At 40.9% G+C, this 23,137-nt stretch overlaps 1 protein-coding gene across 1 annotated transcript in view; it reads right to left on the bottom strand.

Moving 5' to 3' along the window:
- Positions 1-13,684: 13,684 nt before the first annotated feature.
- The window catches only part of vwf (von Willebrand factor), a gene marked incomplete at its 5' end in the record, with an annotated part of 113,917 nt that continues 104,464 nt past the window's right edge, over positions 13,685-23,137 (bottom strand). The window contains 3 exons of the mRNA XM_038986448.1: positions 13,685-13,960; positions 19,318-19,415; positions 20,702-20,741. Of these exons, the coding sequence (XP_038842376.1) occupies positions 13,775-13,960; positions 19,318-19,415; positions 20,702-20,741 (324 nt within the window). The remainder of the gene's footprint in view (positions 13,961-19,317; positions 19,416-20,701; positions 20,742-23,137) is intronic.

Here is a 23,137-nt window from a genome sequence, read left to right as displayed (position 1 = left end):
TCCGTGCACCTGGTATTATTTTTGGGTCACCAGGTGTATATGTTATAACGAATGCAAATGGCTTATAAATGACTTATATACACCGGTGCCCGCTATGGGAGCATCATACTGCGGGCACAAGTCAGTGGGCACCGGCCTAAGGGATTTATGGAGCTTTTATATAAAAGGTCTGTCCGCATCCTCCCCTCCGTGCACCTGGTATTATTTTTGGGTCACCAGGTGTATATTTTTAAAATGCTTTTAAATGACACACAAAGAAAATGATTAATTGCAAAAATATTCTATTTATTTAGAGTTCTTCATGGATTGATTTGTTTCTCAATTAATGTCCGAGCTTGGCTTGCGTTACGAGGCAAATTATGGTAACGGTAGTAACGTGACTGTGTTTCCAGAGAGTGACACATATGGTCAGCCACAGTTCCCCGGTCTGTAACCGACCCATGATTAAAGTTCAATGTAGCAAAGCTTCGTCGAATTGTTCCAAATGTCACTTTACTTCCAATGCCGAACTCTGCAAATATCTTTCCCACAAATGCACAGAGATTAAAATATGGTTTCCCGCAGGATGTGAAAAAGAAGAGTGTTGTGTCTGGGGTAATTCCACTCAGATGAGGCCGGATCTCATGGAATTGTTTAAGCCAAGTGTATTCCTCCTGCGATAGAACAATTCTGCACTCCCCGAAGCTGGAGTTAGTTTTGTGGCTTGCAACGCACATCTGATAACCCCCACTTTCCAAGGATACTTCTGTAAAATCACCCTCACTGAACATGGTGACTGGGGATCGTCGAGTGCCATTAAATATGGCCAACCGGCTGGACATGAGAGCCGCAAACCTACGTCTGTCAGAGGAGGTGGCTCGGACTTCCAGCCTACTGAGAACATCAGGAATAGATTGATTACTTAACTTCTTCAGGCTGCAAGCCCGACACCGGGCTTAATATGACAACAGCCACTGCAAGTGCAGGGCGCGAAATTCAAAATCTATTTTTGTAAAATATTTAACTTTCACACATTAACAAGTCCAATACAGCATTTGAAAGATAAACATCTTGTCAATCCAGCCAACATGTCCGATTTTTTAAATGTTTTACAGAGAAAACACCACATATATTTATGTTAGCTCACCACCAAATAAAAAAGAGGACAGACATTTTTCACAGCACAAGTAGGATGAAGTAGCATGCACAAGCCAACCTAACTAACCTAAAACCAACCTAAATAACCTAGAAAAAACTACCTCAGATGACAGTCCTATAACATGTTACACAATAAATCTATGTTTTGTTCAAAAAAAATGCATATTTTAGCTATAAATCAGTTTTACATTACTGCTACCATCATAGCTACAGTAAGAAATCGCACGGGAGTAGCCAGAGAAAATACAGACACCAACGTCAACTACCTTATTACACATCAGAAAACATTTCAGAGAAATATATGGTGGATAGCTAATGAAAGAGAAAGATCTTGTGAATACAGACAATATTTCAGATTCTTTAAATGTTTTACAGCGAAAACACCACATATATTCATGTTAGCTCACCACCAAATACAAAAAGAGAGACAGATATTTTTCACAGCACCGGTAGCATGCAGCTAGCATGCAGCTAGCATGCAAAGCCAACCTAACTAACCTAGAACTAACCTAAATAACCTAGAAAAAACTCCCTCAGATGACAGTCCTATAACATGTTACACAATAAATCTATGTTTTGTTCGAAAAAGTTGAATATTTTAGCTATAAATCAGTTTTACATTACTGCTACCATCTTAGCCACCATCATAGCTACAGTCAGAAATCGCACGGCAGTAGCCAGAGAAAACAGACACCAACGTCAACTACTAATTTCACATCAGAAAAGATTTCAGAAAAATATATGGTGGATAGCTAATGAAAGAGAAAGATCTTGTGAATACAGACAATATTTCCGATTTCTGAAGTGTTTTACAGCGAAAACACAATATATCGTTATATTAGCTAACAACATTAGCTAGCATACGGCAGCATTGATTCTAGTCAAGCGCTAGCATAGCACAGTTCGACAGATATATGAAAAAGCATCCCAAATTGGGTCCTTATCTTTGTTGATTTTCCATCAGAATGTTCTCCAAAGGGTCCTTTGTTCAGAACCGTGTTCATTTGGACCTAGAACGAACGATGTCCCTGTTGAATTAGCATGGCACACTGGCCATGCCGTGCTAACCTCTCCGTCTTGACAAAATTCTTGCGTCGCATCACGTCTAAAGTCCAGAATAAATTTCAATAATATAATTAAAGTATATTCAAAAAACATACTTTAGGATGAGATTGTGACATGTATCAAAGAAAATCGAAGCTGGAGGTCATATTCACCTATAACGAGTGTTTTCCAGGAGCGTAGTCCAGTTCCTACTTCGCGCCCAGAAAAAAAAATAAAGTGCGCACTTATCACTCAAAGAGGTTCTTTTCAGTCCCTGACAGAGATAATCAAGTCATTTTTTCTCTCACTTCCGCATGACAACCAGGGGAAGATGTGTGACGTGTTTGTACAGTCCTAAGTGCCAAGGCCTTTTATAGAGAGTATCTTGAAGAGAGACATAGCTTCTTGGAAATGTCACTTTTTACAGAAAATGGGCTGTAAAAAGAGTTATGTTTCACTTAGAGAAATAATTAAACCTGTTTTAGAAACTAGAAGGTGTTTTATATCCAAAGGTAATAATAATATGCATATTGAACGAGCAAGAATTGAGTACGAGGCCGTTTGAAATGGCCACCTCTTTCCACTGCTGATACTTACTGCTGATTTTTGAGCCATAAGAGGTTAACTCAACAAATCGGTTTAAATCCGCAGCGCTGAGCACCTCGTCCCTGCAGCGTCTGCGAAATTGTGCCTTGTGCGTTGCCTGACTCTGCCTAGAACTCCTGTCCATCTTTGCAAAGCATAGTAACATTTTTCGAATCATCTTGACTTCACATTGCATATTTTGCGGCCGGAACTCTATAAGATATTTCAGGAAACTTCGAACATCGGATCGGTACATTTTTAACGTGGATGGTGCCAAACCACGGCCTTCAATCTTCCCATACCAGTCATACACACGCATGTAGTTGTCCAGAAAACACAGTCCTTCATCGAGTTTGCCCTCGGACATAATGTAGAGGAATTCCCGTACTCGGGACAGACTGGTGCGACTATTATCAAGGCGTTTAACCGAAGGATTGATACCATTAGTAAAGGTCGCATAGTCTTTAAAAATTAGAGTATTCCAACCTTGATTCATTGGCGACACACCGGCGTCTTCATCACTGTCGGTCTCGGTGGATGTCGACACGACGCAGGCTTGCTCCCTCGGTTCCGGGCGTTGTTCACCACCGATAGGACTGGTTGACTGCACCGCCGACTGCTCACTCTCGCCACTCAGTTGCTTCTCCGGGGAACAATCGCTGTCAACAGACTGCATAAACCCAGAGTCGTCACCGGGCTCCAGCCGCTGTTCAATGTCGTTGTTAGGCAGCTCTATATCAGTCGAAACCCGGCTAGATTGCACAGCGTGCTTCCATGATAACGTCTTATTCTTAAGTCCATGGACAGTCTTAAAATGTTTGTCGAGCCGCGCGATATGCGTCTTGGTACAAAGTCCACAGTCATGTCGTTGTTTGCTGTACATAGCTTCTCTCTCCTGCCTGCCTTCCTCCGTGTATGTTTGTGTCTGCCAAGAAGCCGAACCCTAATCATGGGTCCTAATTATAGCCAGGTGTGGATACAGGCGTGGCATTGTTAATTGGACTGGAGGGAAATTGAAAGGCCAAGGCCACAAAAATGCCGCTATACTCCCAGCACTCTGATGGCCTGGGGTAATAAAGCTAACGGACATAAGCCAGGCGATCAGAGTTCGAGACCCATGTGAGGCTCTAATTTTACCCCCCTAAACAAGGTCTTGAAAGGTCAAGGCCACCTCGATGCCGCTATACTCCCAATACTGATGATGGCGGTGGTACAGACCGAACGACCTTAAGCCAGCCGATCACAGTTCGAGACCCATGTGAGGGAAACTCATTGCTCTCATTTTACCCCCTAACAAGGTATTGAAAGGTCAAGGCCACCTATTTTCCGCTATACTCACATGAGTGTGCTTGGCTCAGTGTGTAGAGCGCTATACTATCACTCAGGAGATCGGGGTTCGAGACCGGTGTGGGCTGTTCGGATTTCTATGACAAGGTAAGTACCATAATTGAAAATTAACCCTAACCCTAACCCTACAAACGGCACTCATAACCCACTTCCAGGAGCACCTCATCACCCACCTTACCATATCAGGGTTACAGTCACATATAGGCTGGACCTGTGGGCAGCGAAAGAGGGTAGAACGGGAGTGGATCCAGCACCTACAGACAATAACGCCAAATGGCTTGAACGAGAGGGTGTAGAAAATGGGTTTTAACAGACAGGAAAAGGGATGGAGAACAACATGGTTTTATTTATATTTTATCTATACTCTATATATTTATGTTTTGTTTGGTTTTAGTTTGGCATTTCCTTTTCTTAGGTCTTTCCTTTCTTTTAACAGAATAAAACAATAAAACCAACTAAATGCACAATATTGCTTTTATGTTCATATTTAACAACATTATGGTTGAATGAATCTTTCACCACATCGGCTCCTGCACTGTCACCCAGAAAAAGAGGCATTTTAGAACTTACTTCAGTTTAATTTATGATCTTAGGAGGACACCTACGGGCCTTTTTAAGTACTACACCTAATATAACAGATCATCAGAAGAGGGATGAACAGGAGATAGGCCTATGCACTGTAAAACAAACTAGCTGAAACGAAACACAATTATATTCAAAACCTAACCCTAACCCTAACCCTACCCCTAACCCTAACCCTAACCATTCTAAAAAACTATACCTTACCCTAACCATAACCCTAACCTTAACCATTCTAAAAACTATACCTTACCTTACCCTAACCTTAACCCTAACCTTAACCACCCTAAAAACTATACCTAACCCTAACCCTACAAACAGACAGTCTTTTACCCAACCAACGGGTTAATCTACAAGTGGGCAACCATGAGGCCTACAACTTTGGCCGGTTGCGCCCGGACCCCTCTGGCCTACGCGTATATGATGTGGAGTGCACCCCCTCCCTTCCCCCCCTTCGGCTTCCACGTGTCAGAGATGGAAGTGGATCAACCGACTCAAAACTAGAAACCTAACCCTCTAACCCTAACCCTAACCCTAACCCTTGATTTAACCACCACATACTTTACTTTTAATCATTCACTTTTAACTTTCGATTTTATTGTTTCTACCTGTGACATAACCGCCACGCGATTCAAATTTCACCTTAAACCAATACCTTTAGGTTAAGTTAAAAACAAAAATAATTATACAAAAAATAATAATATTCACTCCACTTACACTACTGCACCATACATAACCAAACAAATACCTAGGAACACTCCCACCCTCACCATACCAAACCGAAACTACGAGCCTGAGCAGGAGAGCCTGACACCTGTGCATTGGGTGAACATACATGGAGTAATCAAAAAGGAAACGTCTAACCTAACGGACCACCTGGATAAATAAATAAAAAACACCAATAAATCCATCCCTCATACAGGTAAGTATCAATATTCAACACTGGTGCCCACGCCAGGTAAGTAGGATGGGTAGCACCAACTTCGGATGAAAATATCACTGGAAAGAACACAAAAAGCTCTTTCGGACCCATACTTCCTATTCCTTAAAGTTGAGATGAACGCACCAAACGGGACACTCAACCGCAATTACGCGAACCCTAATGCAGATGAACACGACAATACCAACTCCGCTAAAATGCATCTGCAAAAACGAAAGTAAGCACCCTTTTAAAATCTGAAACAGGGAACACTTCTCTGGGACCACAAACTACAATTACCCCTTAAAACAGAAACCAACACCAAGATCTTTATCGTAACAAAGGAAAAATACCATGGATACAACCTCTCTCTACACATCGCACCCTATTATAATACGGCCTCCAAGTCACGTGACTCCAAGTGACGCGACACCAAAAGTAGTGCTGTAACACAGCCTACGTTGTAATATGTTAACTTCTTTGGGCTGCAGGGGTAGTATTGAGTAGCTTGGATAAAAGGTGCCCATTTCAAACGGCCTCGTACTCAATTCTTGCTCGTACAATATGCATATTATTATTACTATTGGATAGAAAACACTCTCAAGTTTCTAAAACCGTTTGAATTATATCTGTGAGTAAAACAGAACTCATTTTGCAGCAAACTTCCTGTCAGAAAGTGAAAAATCTGAAATCTAGGCTCTGTTCCAGGGCCTGCCTATAAATGTGCTTGATATCTATTAGTATACATGCACTTCATACGCCTTCCACTAGATGTCAATAGGCTGTGAGAGGTGAAATGGGGTTTCTAGGTATTTCTATGGTCAAAAGAGAGAGCTTGGAATGACATGACCCCAGAATTCCTTTGTTCAGGAAGCGCATAAAGGTCACCAGTATTGGCTTCTGAAAAGCATTCGTTATAGAAGTATTATATCTCCGGCTTTGATTTTATTTGATAAATGTGATAATATCATCGTAAAGTATGTTTTTTCAATATAGTTTTATTAGATTATTGAAATTTTTTCGGGAGTTTAGGCATGTTGCGTTCTTTGCGTTTGGTGACGAAGGAGAGCTTAGCGCCACTTGGCTAGTTTTGCTTGCTCATTCGAGAGGGAAAAATGCCATTCTAAAACCAAACAACGATTGTTCTGGATAAAGGACCCCTTGTACAACATTCTGATGGAAGATCATCAAAAGTAGGACCCATTTATGATGTTATTTCATATATCTGTCGAACATGTTTACTATTAGTTTGCGCCCAGATTTTGGGCGATCTCTCGCTATAACGTAAGCTGCATGTCGTACTGAAGTTATGTTTAGAATTCTAACACGGCGATTGCATTAAGAACTAGTGTATCTATCATTTCCTATACAACATGTATTTTTTAGTAAAGTTTATGAATAGTTATTTGGTCAGAATAGGTGAGTGTCAGAAACATATACGGAGATTCTGGAAAATAATTGCTACATGGTCACATTGTATAACCACGGATTTCAGCTCTAAATATGCACATTTTCGAACAAACCATATATGTATTGTGTAATATGATGTTATAGGACTGTCATCTGATGAGTTTATGAAGGTTAGTGAAAAAATTAATATCTTTTGCTGGTTTTTTGCTGATTCACAAGATGTTTGTCTTTCATTTGCTGTACACCATGTATTTTTCATAAATGTTTTATGATGAGTATTTAGGTATTTCAATTTGGTCTCTGTAATTGTTCTAGCTGCTTCGGTGCTATTTCCGATTGTAGCTGCAATGTAAAACTATGATTTATACCTCAAATATGCACATTTTTCGAACAAAACATAGATTTATTGTATAACATGTTATAAGACTGTCATCTGATGAAGTTGTTTCTTGGTTAGTTTGGTTGGTTCTTGGTTAGTTTGGTTGGTTTTGTGCATGCTACCTGTGCTGTGAAAAATGTCTGTGCTTTTTTGTATTTGGTGGTGAGCTAACATAAATATACGTGGTGTTTTCGCTGTAAAACATTTAAAAAATCTGACATGTTGGCTGGATTCACAGATGTTTATCTTTCATTTGCTGTATTGGACTTGTTAATGTGTGAAAGTTAAATATTTCTAAAAAATATCTTTTGAATTTCGCGCCCTGCACTTGGACGGGCTGTTGTCATAAGTGTACCGACACCGGCCTGCAGCCATAACAGGTTAAATGTATATTGAGGAACCATAATTACTACTACTGGATAATTGATAGGTACAGTAGTTAACTTCTTGCCACTATAGGGGGTGCTGTTTCGCATTAGCATAATTTGCTCTACAGATTAAACGGCTTCCTACTCAATTCTTGCTAGTACAATATGCATATTATTATTATTATTGGATAGAAAACACTCTCTAGTTTCTATAGCCGTTGGAATTTTGTCTCTGAGTGAAACAGAACTCCTTCTACAGCACTTTTCATGACAGGGAGTGAGATTTCAGACATCTTGGCCCCTGTTCCCAGGTCGGTTGTAATGTCCCTGTAAATGCTATGGAGAAACAGACACTGCCTACGTCTTCCTCTGGATGTCAGTACCGGGTGACGCTTTGAATGGAGTCGATTGCGCAATCAGGGCCTGTATAAAACACGAAATACCGGAAGTAGCTTTCTTTTGCTGCCTGCGCCTGACGCACGAAGGACGTCGGACTTGCCTCCTTCCAAGCGGTTGTTTAGCCAGTAATATTTCTCCGGTCATGTTTTTAGTCGTTATAGGTGTTAAAAACATCATAAGGTAGTTAATTTGAACCGTTTTATAGCAATTTATATCCGTTTAGGGCGATTTTATGGCATTTCTGTGTAATACACTTTGAAGCGCTGGGCACTTTTTGAGTGCATGGTGAACGTTAGTGACCGTTTCGACCGGACAAGAGGAGATCTTTCGACCAAAAGACGATTAGACCGGAGAAAGGATTCATTGCCCAAGATTCTGATGGAAGAACAGCTCATAGTAAGAACAATTTATGATGATAAATCGTGTTTCTGTCGAAAAATGTTAAACGCTTATGCCGCCATTTTGTTTGGTATAGCTTCGCTTGGCGCAACCTGTATTGAAAAGTAAGGATAATTTAAAAAATGTAATTCAGCGATTGTATTAAGAATTAAATTGTCTATCAATCGCTGTCCACCCTGTATTTTTTAGTCAAGTTTATGAGTATTTATGTATAAGACTAGATCACTGTCTAATATGGCGCACGACATTTTCTGACCAGCTGGGCTACTTTTCTCATTGTCTAACCATGATTTTGGTGGCTAAATATGCACATTTTCGAACAAACTCTATATGTATGTTGTAATATGATGTTACAGGAGTGTCATCTGAAGAATTCTGAGAAGGTTAGTGAAAAAATTAATATATTTTGGCGATGATTACGTTATCGCTCTCTTTGGCTAGAATCAATGCTCTGGTAACGTTTGCACATGTGGTATGCTAATATAACGATTTATTGTGTTTTCGCTGTAAAACACTTAGAACATCTGAAATATTGTCTGAATTCACAAGATCTGTGTCTTTCCATTGCTGTGAGCTGTGTATTTTTAAGAAATGTTTTATGATTAGTAATTAGGTAATACACGTTGCTCTGTGTATTTATTCTAGTCGAGTTGTGATGGTGGGTGCAATTGTAAACTATGATTTATACCTGAAATATGCACATTTTTCTAACAAAACCTATCCTATACCATAAATATGTTATCAGACTGTCATCTGATGAGGTTTTTTCTTGGTTAGTGGCTATCAATATCTTTATTTGGCCGAATTGGTGATAGCTACTGATGCAGTAAGAAAATGGTGGAGTAAGAAAATTGTTGTCTTTTGCTAACAGTGGTTAGCTAATAGATTTACATATTGTGTCTTCCCTGTAAAACATTTTACAAATCAGAGATGATGGCTTGAATCACAAGATCTGTATCTTTCATTTGGTGTCTTGGACTTGTGATTTCATGAACATTTTTTTTTATGATATCCCTGTAACTTTAGGCTAGGCTATGCTAGTCAGCTTTTGTGTTGGGGGGGATCCCGGATCCGGGTTTGGTAGGCGTTAGAGGTTAACTGAAGGGTTGTCCCAACTTGTTCAAATCATTATAATACTGCTACTAATAATAGTTATAGCAGTGTTCCTTATCAGGCCAGTATGTATGCAGGTATTTGTATTTACAACCAGCAATACCAAGAAAGGCCAGTAGGTGGTAATGGTACACTGTATGGGTGCAGTTTTCATAAATACAATGAACATGGTGTGATCTCATCTAAAAGACTCTCCATTGAGAACCATCACAAAGTTGGTCTCCGTATTGAATTGACCTTTTATTTTACTTGTTCTGATACATTTACATAGTCATTAAATATGTGCCACTGGCCTGAGTCTATTACAATATCGTTACAAGAACAAAACGCTCAAAATAAGTACAGTTCTAAAAGCGAAAGAACTACTTCAATGAATAACCCAAACAAATCAACCAAAATATCCGCCCCTCTGTCCGCACCTCCGTCCGCACCTCCGTCCGCCCATCCGCTCTTCAATAACTCTACTACGACCACCATTGACTACAACGAGGACCCACAACAGGACGGGGACCAACAACCCAAAGCAGTACCACCACAACACCTCCAGAGGATCGCACTCCAATTTAGAAGGGGAGTCACCTCCCCCAAACCTTGGCCCCTTGGTTCTTGCCATTGCAGCGTTTGTGCACCAATACACCCCTAGCAATTCAGGCCCGTCCGGAGATCTTAAGTGAGGCACACCCTACGGTAACATAAGTAATATCCCACAGCCTGAGGGACATGGACGGATGGTCCCCCCCTTACCCTCTCCACCCCTCTTTGGGACCGTGGAGGCGGAGTGCCCCCGCTGAGCTACGCCCAGAAAAGACGCACCCAAACAAGGCGATGCTACCCCACACAATCAGAGCTCTTAGATATTGAAATAATATGCCAGACACTCTCACCTCTGTGCAGCAGGGGCTGGTTAGCAGCCAAAGACATGCCTTCGCTCCCGGCGAGCCTCCTCGCAACCGTCCGCCTGACCCCTGAGTCGAATATAGTCACTGGGGGTTTAGCACAAGAATGGCAAGGTGGAACTTGGAGGCTACAGTGGAGTGTTGGTGAAATGGGCTTGTGGTGGTTTGGTGGTGTTAAGGTGTTGATCTGTGTACGAGATCTAGTATGACTGTCTCTAATGTGCTGATCTCTATACAACATCTAGTAGAACTGTCTCTAAAGTGTTGATATGTATACAACATCTAGTATGAGGGTCTTTATTTAAGGTGTTGATCGGTATACAACATATAGTATGAGGGTCTTTATTTAAGGTGTTGATCAGTATACAACATCTAGTATGACTGTCTCTAAGGTTTTGATCTGTATACAACATGAGCCAAGAGGGATGAATAATTTTGCAAGGCACTGTAGATTTTGTAATTTTGCATTTTGATACGGGGGTCACCGAAAGAGAAAGAGAAATTCAACACTGTTTTGTCAATCAATCATCGATTATCAAGTTGAAATCAATAGCGAGAGAGGGGGGTTGCATATAATGTTAAAACTAACACAGCTCAAATATCTTCATTTAGGATGATTGTAAATGATCAAATATTTCTTACTAGATATTTAAAAAATGCTCCTAAACACAATTGAACCAGGTGCCTTAGGGTGTCCATAGGGTCTGGCAGCAGGTTGAATGATTGACATCCCCAGTGAGTGCAGAAATATTTGTAATTTTTTATACAGTCCTCTATGGGAATTGAACCCACAACCCTAGCATTGCACACACCATGCTCTACCAACTGAGCCACACGGGACAGGACAGGACAGGACAGGACAGGACAGGACAGGACAGGACAGGACAGGACAGGACAGGACAGGACAGGACAGGACAGGACAGGACAGGACAGACAGACAGACAGACAGACAGACAGACAGACAGACAGACAGACAGACAGACAGACAGACAGACAGACAGACAGACAGACAGACAGACAGACAGACAGATAGATAGACAGACAGAAATAAAGAGAGACAGAGAGTGTCGTGGAAATTTGCAAGATTATGTTATAGTGCTTGTATTGCATTAGAATGGTTGTTTTATTCGACAAAATAGAGGATTCTGTCGAGTATTGTGTGTGTGTGTTCCACTGAGAATGGGCCTCTATGAGATAGCACTGACAGAGGAGATTTACGATGTCTTTGGGTAATAAAGCCTAAAGAGCATTCCAGATAGTAAAGGTAATGTTTTTGTGCTATACCGTACCAGGGTGAGACGGGTTCCAGTTTGGAGTAGGAGGGGGCCAGACACTGGTCTTTGCAATGAGAACTGTTGACACAGAAGTAACTGTCTGCTATGTTTTATAGATATCTTTCATATAAATCTTAACTTCTTGTGAATAGGGGGGAGCTGTTTTCACTTTGGAAAAAATCGTGCATAAAAATTAAACGGCCTCGTACTCTGTTCTAGATCATACAATATGCATATTATTATTACTATTGGATAGAAAACACTCTGAAGTTTCTAAAACTGTTTGAATTATATCTGTGAGTAAAACAGAACTCATTTGGCAGCAAACTTCCATATAGGAAGTGAAAAATCTGAAAACGAGGCTCTGTGTCAGGGCTTGCCTATTCAATTGGCTTTTATTTATCTATATGTATGCACTTCATACGCCTTCCACTAGATGTCAACAGGCAGTGGAAGGTTGAATGGGGTGTCTAGCTTGATCTGAGGCCGAATAAGAGCTTTTGGAGTGGCAGGTCCGGTATTTTGTCAGTTTTCGACAGCGCGCAGGGGAACTCGACATTGTCTTCTGAAAAGCGTTAGGTATACACGGCGAATTGCTCCGGCTCTGATTTTATTTGATACATATGAGAAAAACAACATAAAGTAGGATTTTTCAACCGAGTTTGATCAGTTTATTCAATGTTTATTGGGAATTTTGGAATTTTTCCTTCCATGCGTCAAGAGATGATGGGCATGTTTGCGCCACATGGCTAGCCAAAGTTGCTAATTCGACAGAAGAAATGGACATTCTAAAACCAAACAACGATTTATTCTGGACCTAGGACTCCTTGCACAACATTCTGATGGAAGAACAGCAAAAGTAAGACAACATTTATGATGTTATTTCATATTTATGTGTAATATGTTGACTCCAACACCGCGGAGAATAGGTGAGCGCTGTCTCACAATAACGCATAATGTATGTTGTGGTAAAGTTATTTTTAAAAATCTAACACAGCGGTTGCATTAAGAACCAGTGTATCTTTCATTTGCTGTACAACATGTATTTTTTAGTAAAGTTTATGACGAGTTCTTTGATTAGATTAGGTGACTCTCCAAAATATCTCCGGAGATTTTGGTGAATTGTTGCTACGTATTCACAATGTATAACCACGATTTGCAGCTCTAAATATGCACATTTTCGAACAAAACATAAATGTATTGTATAACATGATGTTATAAGACTGTCATCTGATGAAGTTGTTCAAGGTTAGTGATTAATTTTATCTCTATTTGTGGGTTTTGTGAAAGCTACCTATGCGGTGGAAACATGGTGAAAATATGCCGTGTTTGGCTATTGTGGTTATCTAATATAAATACATATTGTGTTTTCGCTGTAATACATTTTAAAAATCAGAAATGATGGCTGGATTCACAAGATGTTTATCTTTCATTTGCTGTATTGGACTTGTGATTTCATGAAATTATATTATATGATATCCTTGTCCCGTTAGGCTAGGCTATGCTAGTCAGCTTTTTTGATGAGGAGGATCCCGGATCCGGGAGAGAGAAGCGGTAGAGGTTAACCTTTGTGAACTGTTCCTAAGATCTGTGATTCGTCATGTAAGTTGAGGGGGGTGTATCTTGGCTATAAAATATATTTGTATTCTTCTGTAGGGACTCTCAAAATTCATTATAGATAGTGAATTGTTGAAAGTCAAAGGCTAAAGCTTAAAGCTCATTGACTGATGTGTAGTTTGTAACTCTCCTCACTTGGTAATACAGGAAAATGCCACAACAAGAGAAAGACAGATGGATAGAGAGAAAGAAAGACAGACAGACAGACAGAATGAGAATATCCAAATTATTTATTTGAGTACATGTTTATCAGGGTACACACACACACACACACACACAGTCTCTCTCAATTTGATTCAGTTCTCTCTCTAGGTGCAGTGCTGGGCCAGACAGTCGCAGGCGGTGACAGACAGAACGTTGTGATGTGTCAGTGTTCCATTAAAACACAGCAGCGGAACGCTCAGAGCCTCTGTCGCCACAGAAGCACAACACACACACTCCCTCTCCACAGCGTTAGTGTCCAGGGAATATACACTCTTACTACGACACTTCCCCTGAAAGAGAGAGAGAGAAAGAGGAAAAACATTATAAAATCATTAGACACAAAAACAAGTGTGCAGTTAAAATTGGCAATAAACACACAGATTTCTTTACTCAGGGCCGTGGGGTGAGACAGGGATGCAGCTTGAGCCCCACCCTCTTCAACAAATATATCAATAAATTGGCGAGGGCACTAGAACAGTCTGCAGCACCCGGCCTCACGCTAATAGAATCTAAAGTCAAATGTCAAATGTCTACTGTTTGGTGATGATTTGGTGCTTCTGTCCCCAACCAAGGAGGGTCTTCAGCAGTACCTAGATCTGTCCTCAACCAAGGAGGGCCTTCAGCAGTACCTAGATCAGTCCCCAACCAAGGAGGGCCTTCAGCAGTACCTAGATCTGTCCACAACCAAGGAGGGCCTTCAGCAGTACCTAGATCTTCTGTGCAGATTCTGTCAGACCTGCGCCCTGACAGTGAATCTCAGTAAAACAAAAATAATGGTGTCCCAAAAAAGGTCCAGTAGCCAAGACAACAAATACAAATTCTATCTAGACACTGTTGCTGTCACACCCTGATCTGTTTCAGGGTGTGACCTGTCTTTGTGCTTGTCTCCACCCTCCAGGTGTCGCCCATCTTCCCCAGTATCCCCAGTGTATTTATACCTGTGTTTTTTCCCATGCTCCTGTCTTTCTCTAGTTCCTGTTTTCCCGTTTTTGACCATTCTGCCCTGACCCTGAGCCTGCCTGTCGTTTTGTACCTTGTCACACCTCCCTGGATTACTGACCCATGCAAGCCCTGACCCTGAGCCTGCATGCCGTTCTGTACATGACCTCTGCCTGCCCTTGACCTGTCGTTTGCCTGCCCCCTGTTTTTGTAATTAACTTTTGCTACTTCGAAACTGTCTGTACCTGGGTCTTTTCCTGAGCCTTGATAGTTGCCCTAGAGCACACAAAAATATACAGTTGAAGTCGGAAGTTTACATACACCTTGGCCAAATACATTTAAAGTCAGTATTTCACAATTCCTGACATTTAATCCTAGTACAAATTCCCTGTCTTAGGTCAGTTAGGATCACCACTTTATTTTAAGAATGTGACCTGTCAGAATAATAGTAGACAGAATTATTTATTTCAGCTTTTATTTCTTTCATCACATTCCCAGTGGGTCAGAAGTTTACATACACTCAATTAGTATTTGGTAGCATTGCCTTTAAATTGTTTAACTTGGGTCAAACGTTTCAGGTAGCCTTCCACAAGCTTCCCACAATAAGTTGGGTGAATTTTGGCCCATTCCTCCTGACAAACCTGGTGTAACTGAGTCAGGTTTGTTAGGCCTCCTTACTCGAACATACTTTTTCAGTTCTGCCCACAAATTTTTTATGGGATTGAGGTCAGGGCTTTGTGTTGGCCACTCCAATACCTTGACTTTCTTGTCCTTAAGCCATTTTGCCACAACTTTGGAAGCATGCTTTGGGTCATTGTCCATTTGGAAGACCCATTTGCGACCAAGATTTAACTTCACTAGGGTAGGGGGCAGCATTCGGAATTTTGGATGAAATGCATGCCAAAATTAAACTGCCTGCTTCTCGGGCCCAGAAGATATGATATGCATATAACTGGTAGATTTGGATAGAAAACACTCTAACGTTTCCAAAATTGTTAAAATAGTGTCTGTGAGTATAACAGATGTCTCGTTCTGACCATAGTTCTTGTGTGTTTTACTTGTTTTAGTGTTGGTCAGGACGTGAGCTGGGTGGGCATTCTATGTTGTGTGTCTAGTTTGTCTGTTTCTATGTTTGGCCTAATATGGTTCTCAATCAGAGGCAGGTGTTTTGTGTTGTTTCTGATTGGGAATCATATTTAGGTGGCTTGTTTTGTGTTGGGGTTTGTGGGTGGTTGTCTTCTGTCTTTGTGTTCTGCACCAGATAGGACTGTCTCGGTTTTCACGTTTGTTATTTTGTATTTTGTATAGTGTTCACGTTATCGTCTCTTTGTTTATTAAACATGTTGAACACTAGCCGCGCTGCATTTTGGTCCTCTCCTTCACCAACGGAAGAAAACCGTTACAACAGAACTGATTTGGCAGGCGAAAACCTGAGAAAAATCTATTCAGGAAGTAGTTATTTATTTGGTTTTGTAGTTATCTATTCAATGCCATTACAGAATCCATTGACTTAGGACTCAAATTGCAGTTTCTATGCCTTCCACTAGATGTCAACAGTCTTTAGAAATTGTTTCAGGCTTGTATTCTGAAAATGAAGAAGTAAGAGCAGTCAGAATGAGTGGACCCTAAAGTGTCACAGAGCTTTTTCATGCGCGAGACCGAGAGAATGCCTTTCTTGTTTACCTTTTAAATTGATGACGTTATTGTCCGGTTTAAATATTATCGATTATTTAGGCTAAAAACTAACTGAGGAATGAATATAAACATCGTTTGACATGTTTCTATGAACTTTACGGATACAATTTGGATTTTTTTGTCTTCCTGTTTTGACTGCGTTTGAGCCTGTGGATTACTAAAGAAAACGCACAAACAAAACTGAGGTTTTTGGATATAAAGAGACTTTATCGAACAAAAGGAACATTTATTGAGTAAATTAATGTCTGCTGAGTGTAACCATATGAAGATCATCAAAGGTAAGGGATTAATTTTATCTCTATTTCTGACATGTGTAACTGTTCTACTTGGCTGGCTACTGTTTGTAATGATTTGTCTAGTGGGCTATGTTCTCAAATAATCGTAAGGTATGCTTTCGTCGTAAAGCATTTTTAAAATCTGACACCGTGGTTGGATTCACAAGAAGTTAATCTTTAAACCTATGTAAAATATGTATTTTTTCTGAATTTTTATAATGAGTATTTCTGTATTTGAATTTGACGCCAGCAGTTTCACTGGCTGTTGAAGAGGTGGGACGCTACCGTCTCACGTGCCCAAGAGAGGTTAACTTCATGACTGATGTCTTGAAATGTTACTTCAATATATCCACATAATTTTCCTGCCTCATGATGCCATCTATTTTGTGAAGTGCACCAGTCCCTCCTGCAACAAAGCACCCCCACAACATGATGCTGCCACCCCCGTGCTTCACAGATGGGATGGTGTTCTTCGGCTTGCAAGCTTCACCCTTTTTCCTCCAAACATAACAATGGTCATTATGGCCAAACAGTTCTATTTTTGTTTCATTAGACCAGAGGACATTTCTCCAAAAAGTACAATCTTTGTCCCCATGTGCAGTTGCAAACCGTAGTCTGGCTTTCTTATGGCGGTTTTGGAGCAGTAGCTTCTTCCTTGCTGAGCGGCCTTTCAGGTTATGTCGACATAGGACTCGTTTTACTGTGGATAAAGATTCTTTTGTACCTGTTTCCTCCAGCATCTTCGCAAGGTCCTTTGCTGTTGTTCTGGGAATGATTTGCTCTTTTCGCACCAAAGTACATTCATCTCTAGGAGACAGAACGCGTCTCCATCCTGAGCGGTGTGATGGCTGCGTGGTCCCATGGTGTTTATACTTGCGTACTATTGTTTGTACAGATGAACGTGGTACCTTCAGACGATTGGAAATTGCTCCCAAGGATGAACCAGACTTGTGGAGGTCTACAATTTCTTTTCTGAGGTCTTGGCAGATTTCTTTTGATTTTCCCATGATGTCAAGCAAAGAGGCACTGAGCCTGAAGGTAGGCCTTGAAATACATCCACAGGTACATCTCCAATTGACTCAAATGATGTCAATTAGCCTATCAGAAGCTTCTAAAGCCATGACATAATTTCTGAAATTTTCCAAGCTGTTTAAAGGCACAGTCACCTTATTGTATGTCAACTTCTGACCAACTAGAATTGTGATACAGTGAATTATAAGTGAAATAATCTGTCTGTAAACAATTGTTGGAAAAATGACTTGTGTCATGCACAAAGTAGATGTCCTAACCGACTAACCAAAACTATAGTTTGTTAACAAGACATTTGTGGAGTGGTTGAAAAATGAGTTTTAATGACTCCAACTTAAGTGTATGTAAACTTCCGACTTCAACTGTACCTACCTCTGCCTAATCATCAACATAAGGCAATGAACGATCTGAGAGACAAGGCAAAAAAAAATTCCCGTGTGATGGACAACTTTCTGGAGGACGATCGTGCTGACTCTCCCTGAATGAACATTTATCAAACAATGAGGAAATCCCTGATTCAATAAAAAAAAATATTGAACCAGTCTACTGATGACAGTGGTGGGGAAGAAACCGGGGGAAGAAACAGTGCCGCTGTCACGGAAACAAGTTGAGCTAGTTTTGGATTGCCTGGTGGAAGCAGAGAGATGATTGCCAAATGCAGAGAGAGTCCAAAAGAGAACACATTTTGTCAGAAAGTTGTTTTCATTTTAAGTTAAAGCTTACTGTTAGCTAGATAGCTAATTTTAGCTGGCTGGCTCTTTAGCTAACATTACGTGTATGATCTGTGTAGTAATATTATTCGTATCGCAGAAAGCCATTTGTATTGGTAGTTATAGCCTTATTTTTGCTAGCTAGCTAACATTGACCATAGTTGGTTAGCTTTAGTTACCTGCAGACTCATGCATGGTAGTATTACCGCATTCAAAACAACTGGGAACTTGGAAAAATGCGAGGTCAAATCATGACATCAGTAATCTTCAGGTCTGAAAGTCGGAGCTCTAGAAAGAGGCCCGAGTTCGAATTCAAAATTGGATGACCGTTTTAATAAATAAAAAAATTCTGAGTGCCCAGTTGTTTTGAACGCGGCATTATAGTTGGGATTAGGATTCATTGTTTAGCTAGCTACATGTATTTAACAAAATACTGCACTATGCAATAACCATCTCACTGCACCGTTTACACCTTCTGCATCCTGTGCATGTGACACACTTAGATTTTATTTGATATAGTGTGTGTTTACCAGAGACAGAAATGTGAAAAACAACATGACCTGTACGAAAGTCAGATTAAGATATAGGCAAAGGACTACATAAAGTAATAAAAAATAAAAAAACGTTTTGCTACTACATTCAGCACTTTTAGTTAGCTAGCTAACAGACATTTGGAAAAATGTGTCATTAACTATGGTTAGCTAGCATTAGCAACGTTTTCAATGAGAGCTAGCTAACCAGCTAGCTAGCAAACCATGCAACAGAAACATTTTGGATTTGAAAAACACTTCAACAGTCTCAATATTTCAGCTATCAGTTGCAAGTAGTTACCCCTGATGCACTTTTAAATTATATAGCCATAAAAAATTATTTTTTAAATAAAAACTATAAGTTTTGTTGACTGTTGCTATCCATCGAAAAATTCAGATTGGTTGCCCAAACCATGTATTGTGTGTTTAAGAGTGAGAGTCTCTGCTAAATATTTGTGTGTGTTCTCACCTCACAGTAGTGTAGTTCTATCTGTTGTTGTGACTGACAGTCGTCCACTTTGATGTAGTTGAGTGTTCCCACTGTCTTCCTACACTCTGGCTCTGTACCTACAGATACACACACACACTCAGTACACCTACACTCTGGCTCTGTACCTACAGATACACACACACACTCAGTACACTTACACTCTGGCTCTGTACCTACAGATACACACACACACTCAGTACACTTACACTCTGGCTCTGTACCTACAGATACACACACACACTCAGTACCGACACCAACACACACACACACGCACACTCAGTACCGACACCAACACACACTCAGTACCGACACCAACACACACTCAGTACCGACACCAACACACACTCACACACACACACACACACACACAGTATGGACACACTCAGTACACCTACACAATAAGGACACACACTCAGTACACCTACACAATAAGGACACACACTCAGTACACACACACACTCAGTATAAACACACACAGTTAATAATATAAACACACACACACACATTACAATCACACAGTACAGACACAAACACAAGGTACAGACACAATCACACAGTACAGACACAATCACACAGTACAGACACAAACACACAGTACAGACACAATCACACAGTACAGACACAATCACACAGTACAGACACAAACACACAGTACAGACACAATCACACAGTACAGACACAATCACACAGTACAGACACAATCACACAGTACAGACACAATCACACAGTACAGACACAAACACACAGTACAGACACAATCACACAGTACAGACACAATCACACAGTACAGACACAAACACACAGTACAGACACAATCACACAGTACAGACACAAACACAAGGTACAGACACAATCACACAGTACAGACACAAACACACAGTACAGACACAAACACACAGTACAGACACAAACACACAGTACAGACACAAACACAAGGTACAGACACAAACACAAGGTACAGACACAAACACAAGGTACAGACACAAACACACAGTACAGACACAATCACACAGTACAGACACAAACACACAGTACAGACACAATCACACAGTACAGACACAAACACAAGGTACAGACACAAACACACAGTACAGACACAATCACACAGTACAGACACAAACACAAGGTACAGACACAAACACACAGTACAGACACAATCACACAGTACAGACACAAACACAAGGTACAGACACAAACACAAGGTACAGACACAAACACACAGTACAGACACAATCACACAGTACAGACACAATCACACAGTACAGACACAATCACACAGTACAGACACAAACACACAGTACAGACACAAACACACAGTACAGACACAAACACAAGCTACAAACACCCTGTAGATGATACTCACACATCTCACAGCAGCTGGTTCCTATCTGGCTGATCTTCCCCTGAACACAGAGACGGTTAGACATATCATATATAAAACACAACAGAGACATATCATATAATATAAAACACAACAGAGACATATCATATATATCATATAATATAAAACACAGCAGACACATCACATATATTATATAATATAAAACACAACAGAGACATATCATATAATATAAAACACAACAGAGACATTTGATATAGATACACTACACGGCCAAATGTATGTGGACACCTTCTCGTCCAACATCTCATTCCAAAATCATGGGCATTAACATGGAGCTGGTCCCCCCTTTCCTGCTATAACAGCATTCACTCTTCTGGGAAGGCTTTCCAATAGATGTTGGAACATTGCAGCAGGGACTTGCTTCCATTCAGCCACAAGAGCATTAGTGAGGTCGGGCACTGATGTTGGCGATTAGGCCTGGCTCGCAGTCGGCGTTCCAATTCATCCCAAAGGTGTTCGATGGGGTTGAGTTCAGGGCTCTGTGCAGGCCAGTCAAGTTCTTCCACATTGATGTCGACAAATCATTTCTGTATGGACCTGCTTTGTGCACAGGAGCATTGTCATGCTGAAACAGGAAAGGGCCTTCCCCAAACTGTTCAAACAAAGTTGGAAACAAAGAATTGTCTAGAATGTCAGTGTATGCTGTAGTGTTAATATACCCCTTCACTGGAATTAAAGGGCCTAGCCCGAAACATGAAAGACAGCCCCAGACCATTATTCCCCCTCCACCAAACTTTACAGTTGGCACTATGCATTGGGCCAGGTAGCTTTCTGTTGACAATCCGCCAAACCCATATTTGTCCGTTGGACTGCCAGATGGTGAAGCGTGATTCATCACTCCGGAGAACGCGTTTCCACTGAGTCCAATGGCACCAAGCTTTATACCACTCCAGCCAACGCTTGGCATTGCGCTTGGTGATCTTAGGCTTGTGTGTGGCTGCTCGACCATGGAAACACATTTCATGAAGCACCCGACGAACAGTTCTTGTGCTGACGTTACTTCCAGAGGAAGTTTAGAACTCAGTAGTGAGTGTTGCAACCGAGGACAGATTATTTTTCAGCACTCGGCAGTCCCATTCTGTAAGCTTGTGTGGTCTACCACTTCGCGGCTGAGACATTGTTGCTCCTAGACATTTCCACTTCACGATAACAACACACACATTTTACCGGGGAAGCTTTTGCAGGGCAGAAATTTTACGAACTGACTTGTTGGAATGGTGGCATCTTATGACGGTGTCACGTTGAAAGTCACTGAGCTCTTCAGTAAAGCCATTTTACTACCAATGTTTGTCTATGGAGATTGCATGGCTGTGTCCTCGATTTTATACACCTGTCAGCAACCGGTGTGGCTGAAATAGCTGAATTCACTCATTTGAAGGGTTGTCCACATACCTTTGGACATGTAGTGTTTGTGGAGCTGTAATGTGTAAAATGTGGTAGTGTTGTGGTTGGATGTAGGTGGTGTTATGTTGTATTGAGGGTTAGCGTTGGATAGTAGGTGGTGTTGTATTGTTGTCTTATATTAGGGTTCGAGTTAGGTTTAGGTAGTCATAGGGAGTTTCTCAACATGGATGCTACCGTGCTCCACCCTATCATGCTCTGAGTGCATTCTCCCATGACGTTCCCTGGAGGAGGAGAGTGTGGAGAACACATACAACTTTACATAGCCAGTAATCCCTATTGACTTACTATGGGCTTGTGATCTAGACACACTGGTTATTGTAGGCAGGTAACCATGCCAATGTTAACACTGTATGTATTTATTAACGCATCAGGAAAAACTATTGAAGTCAGGCAACATATGAGACGTGAATTGACCACTTTTCATTCCAAAGTATATTTTCTGTCACTTCAGTTTAATTCCAGCCACCATTGTTTTCAAGAAATGTTGCGTCTTTTTTTACATGGTTGCGTCATATTTCTGTGCATACTTTCAGATGAAGCAGCGATGCTTCAAAATATGTACCAACGGAGTACGCACCTGAGAAGTGTCTCTGTACTCACACTTTCATTTGGACACATGCCATGACCCTCCCGTGGTGCAATGTGCTCAAAGCTCAGAGCACGGTAATACGGTAGCACAGTAGTACAGTAGTACGCATTTAGAGAAATACCCATAGTGTTGTTTGGTGGTGGTATTGTGGTTATAGTACTGTATCAAGGATTAGTGTTGTGGTTGGATGTGTTGTGATGAGGGTTAATGGTTGTGTTGTGATGAGGGTTAATGGTTGTATTGTGGTTGTGTTGTGATGAGGGTTAATGGTTGTATTGTGGTTGTATTGTGGTTGTGTTGTGATGAGGGTTAATGGTTGTGTCGTGGTTGTATTGTGGTTGTGTTGTGATGAGGGTTAATGGTTGTATTGTGGTTGTATTGTGGTTGTGTTGTGATGAGGGTTA

This window comes from Salvelinus namaycush, unplaced genomic scaffold (assembly GCF_016432855.1).
Source record: "Salvelinus namaycush isolate Seneca unplaced genomic scaffold, SaNama_1.0 Scaffold480, whole genome shotgun sequence".
NCBI classification, from domain to species: domain Eukaryota; kingdom Metazoa; phylum Chordata; class Actinopteri; order Salmoniformes; family Salmonidae; genus Salvelinus; species Salvelinus namaycush.
The sequence above is the reverse complement of the archived record's forward strand: the minus strand, read 5'-3'. Positions and strand labels throughout refer to the sequence as shown.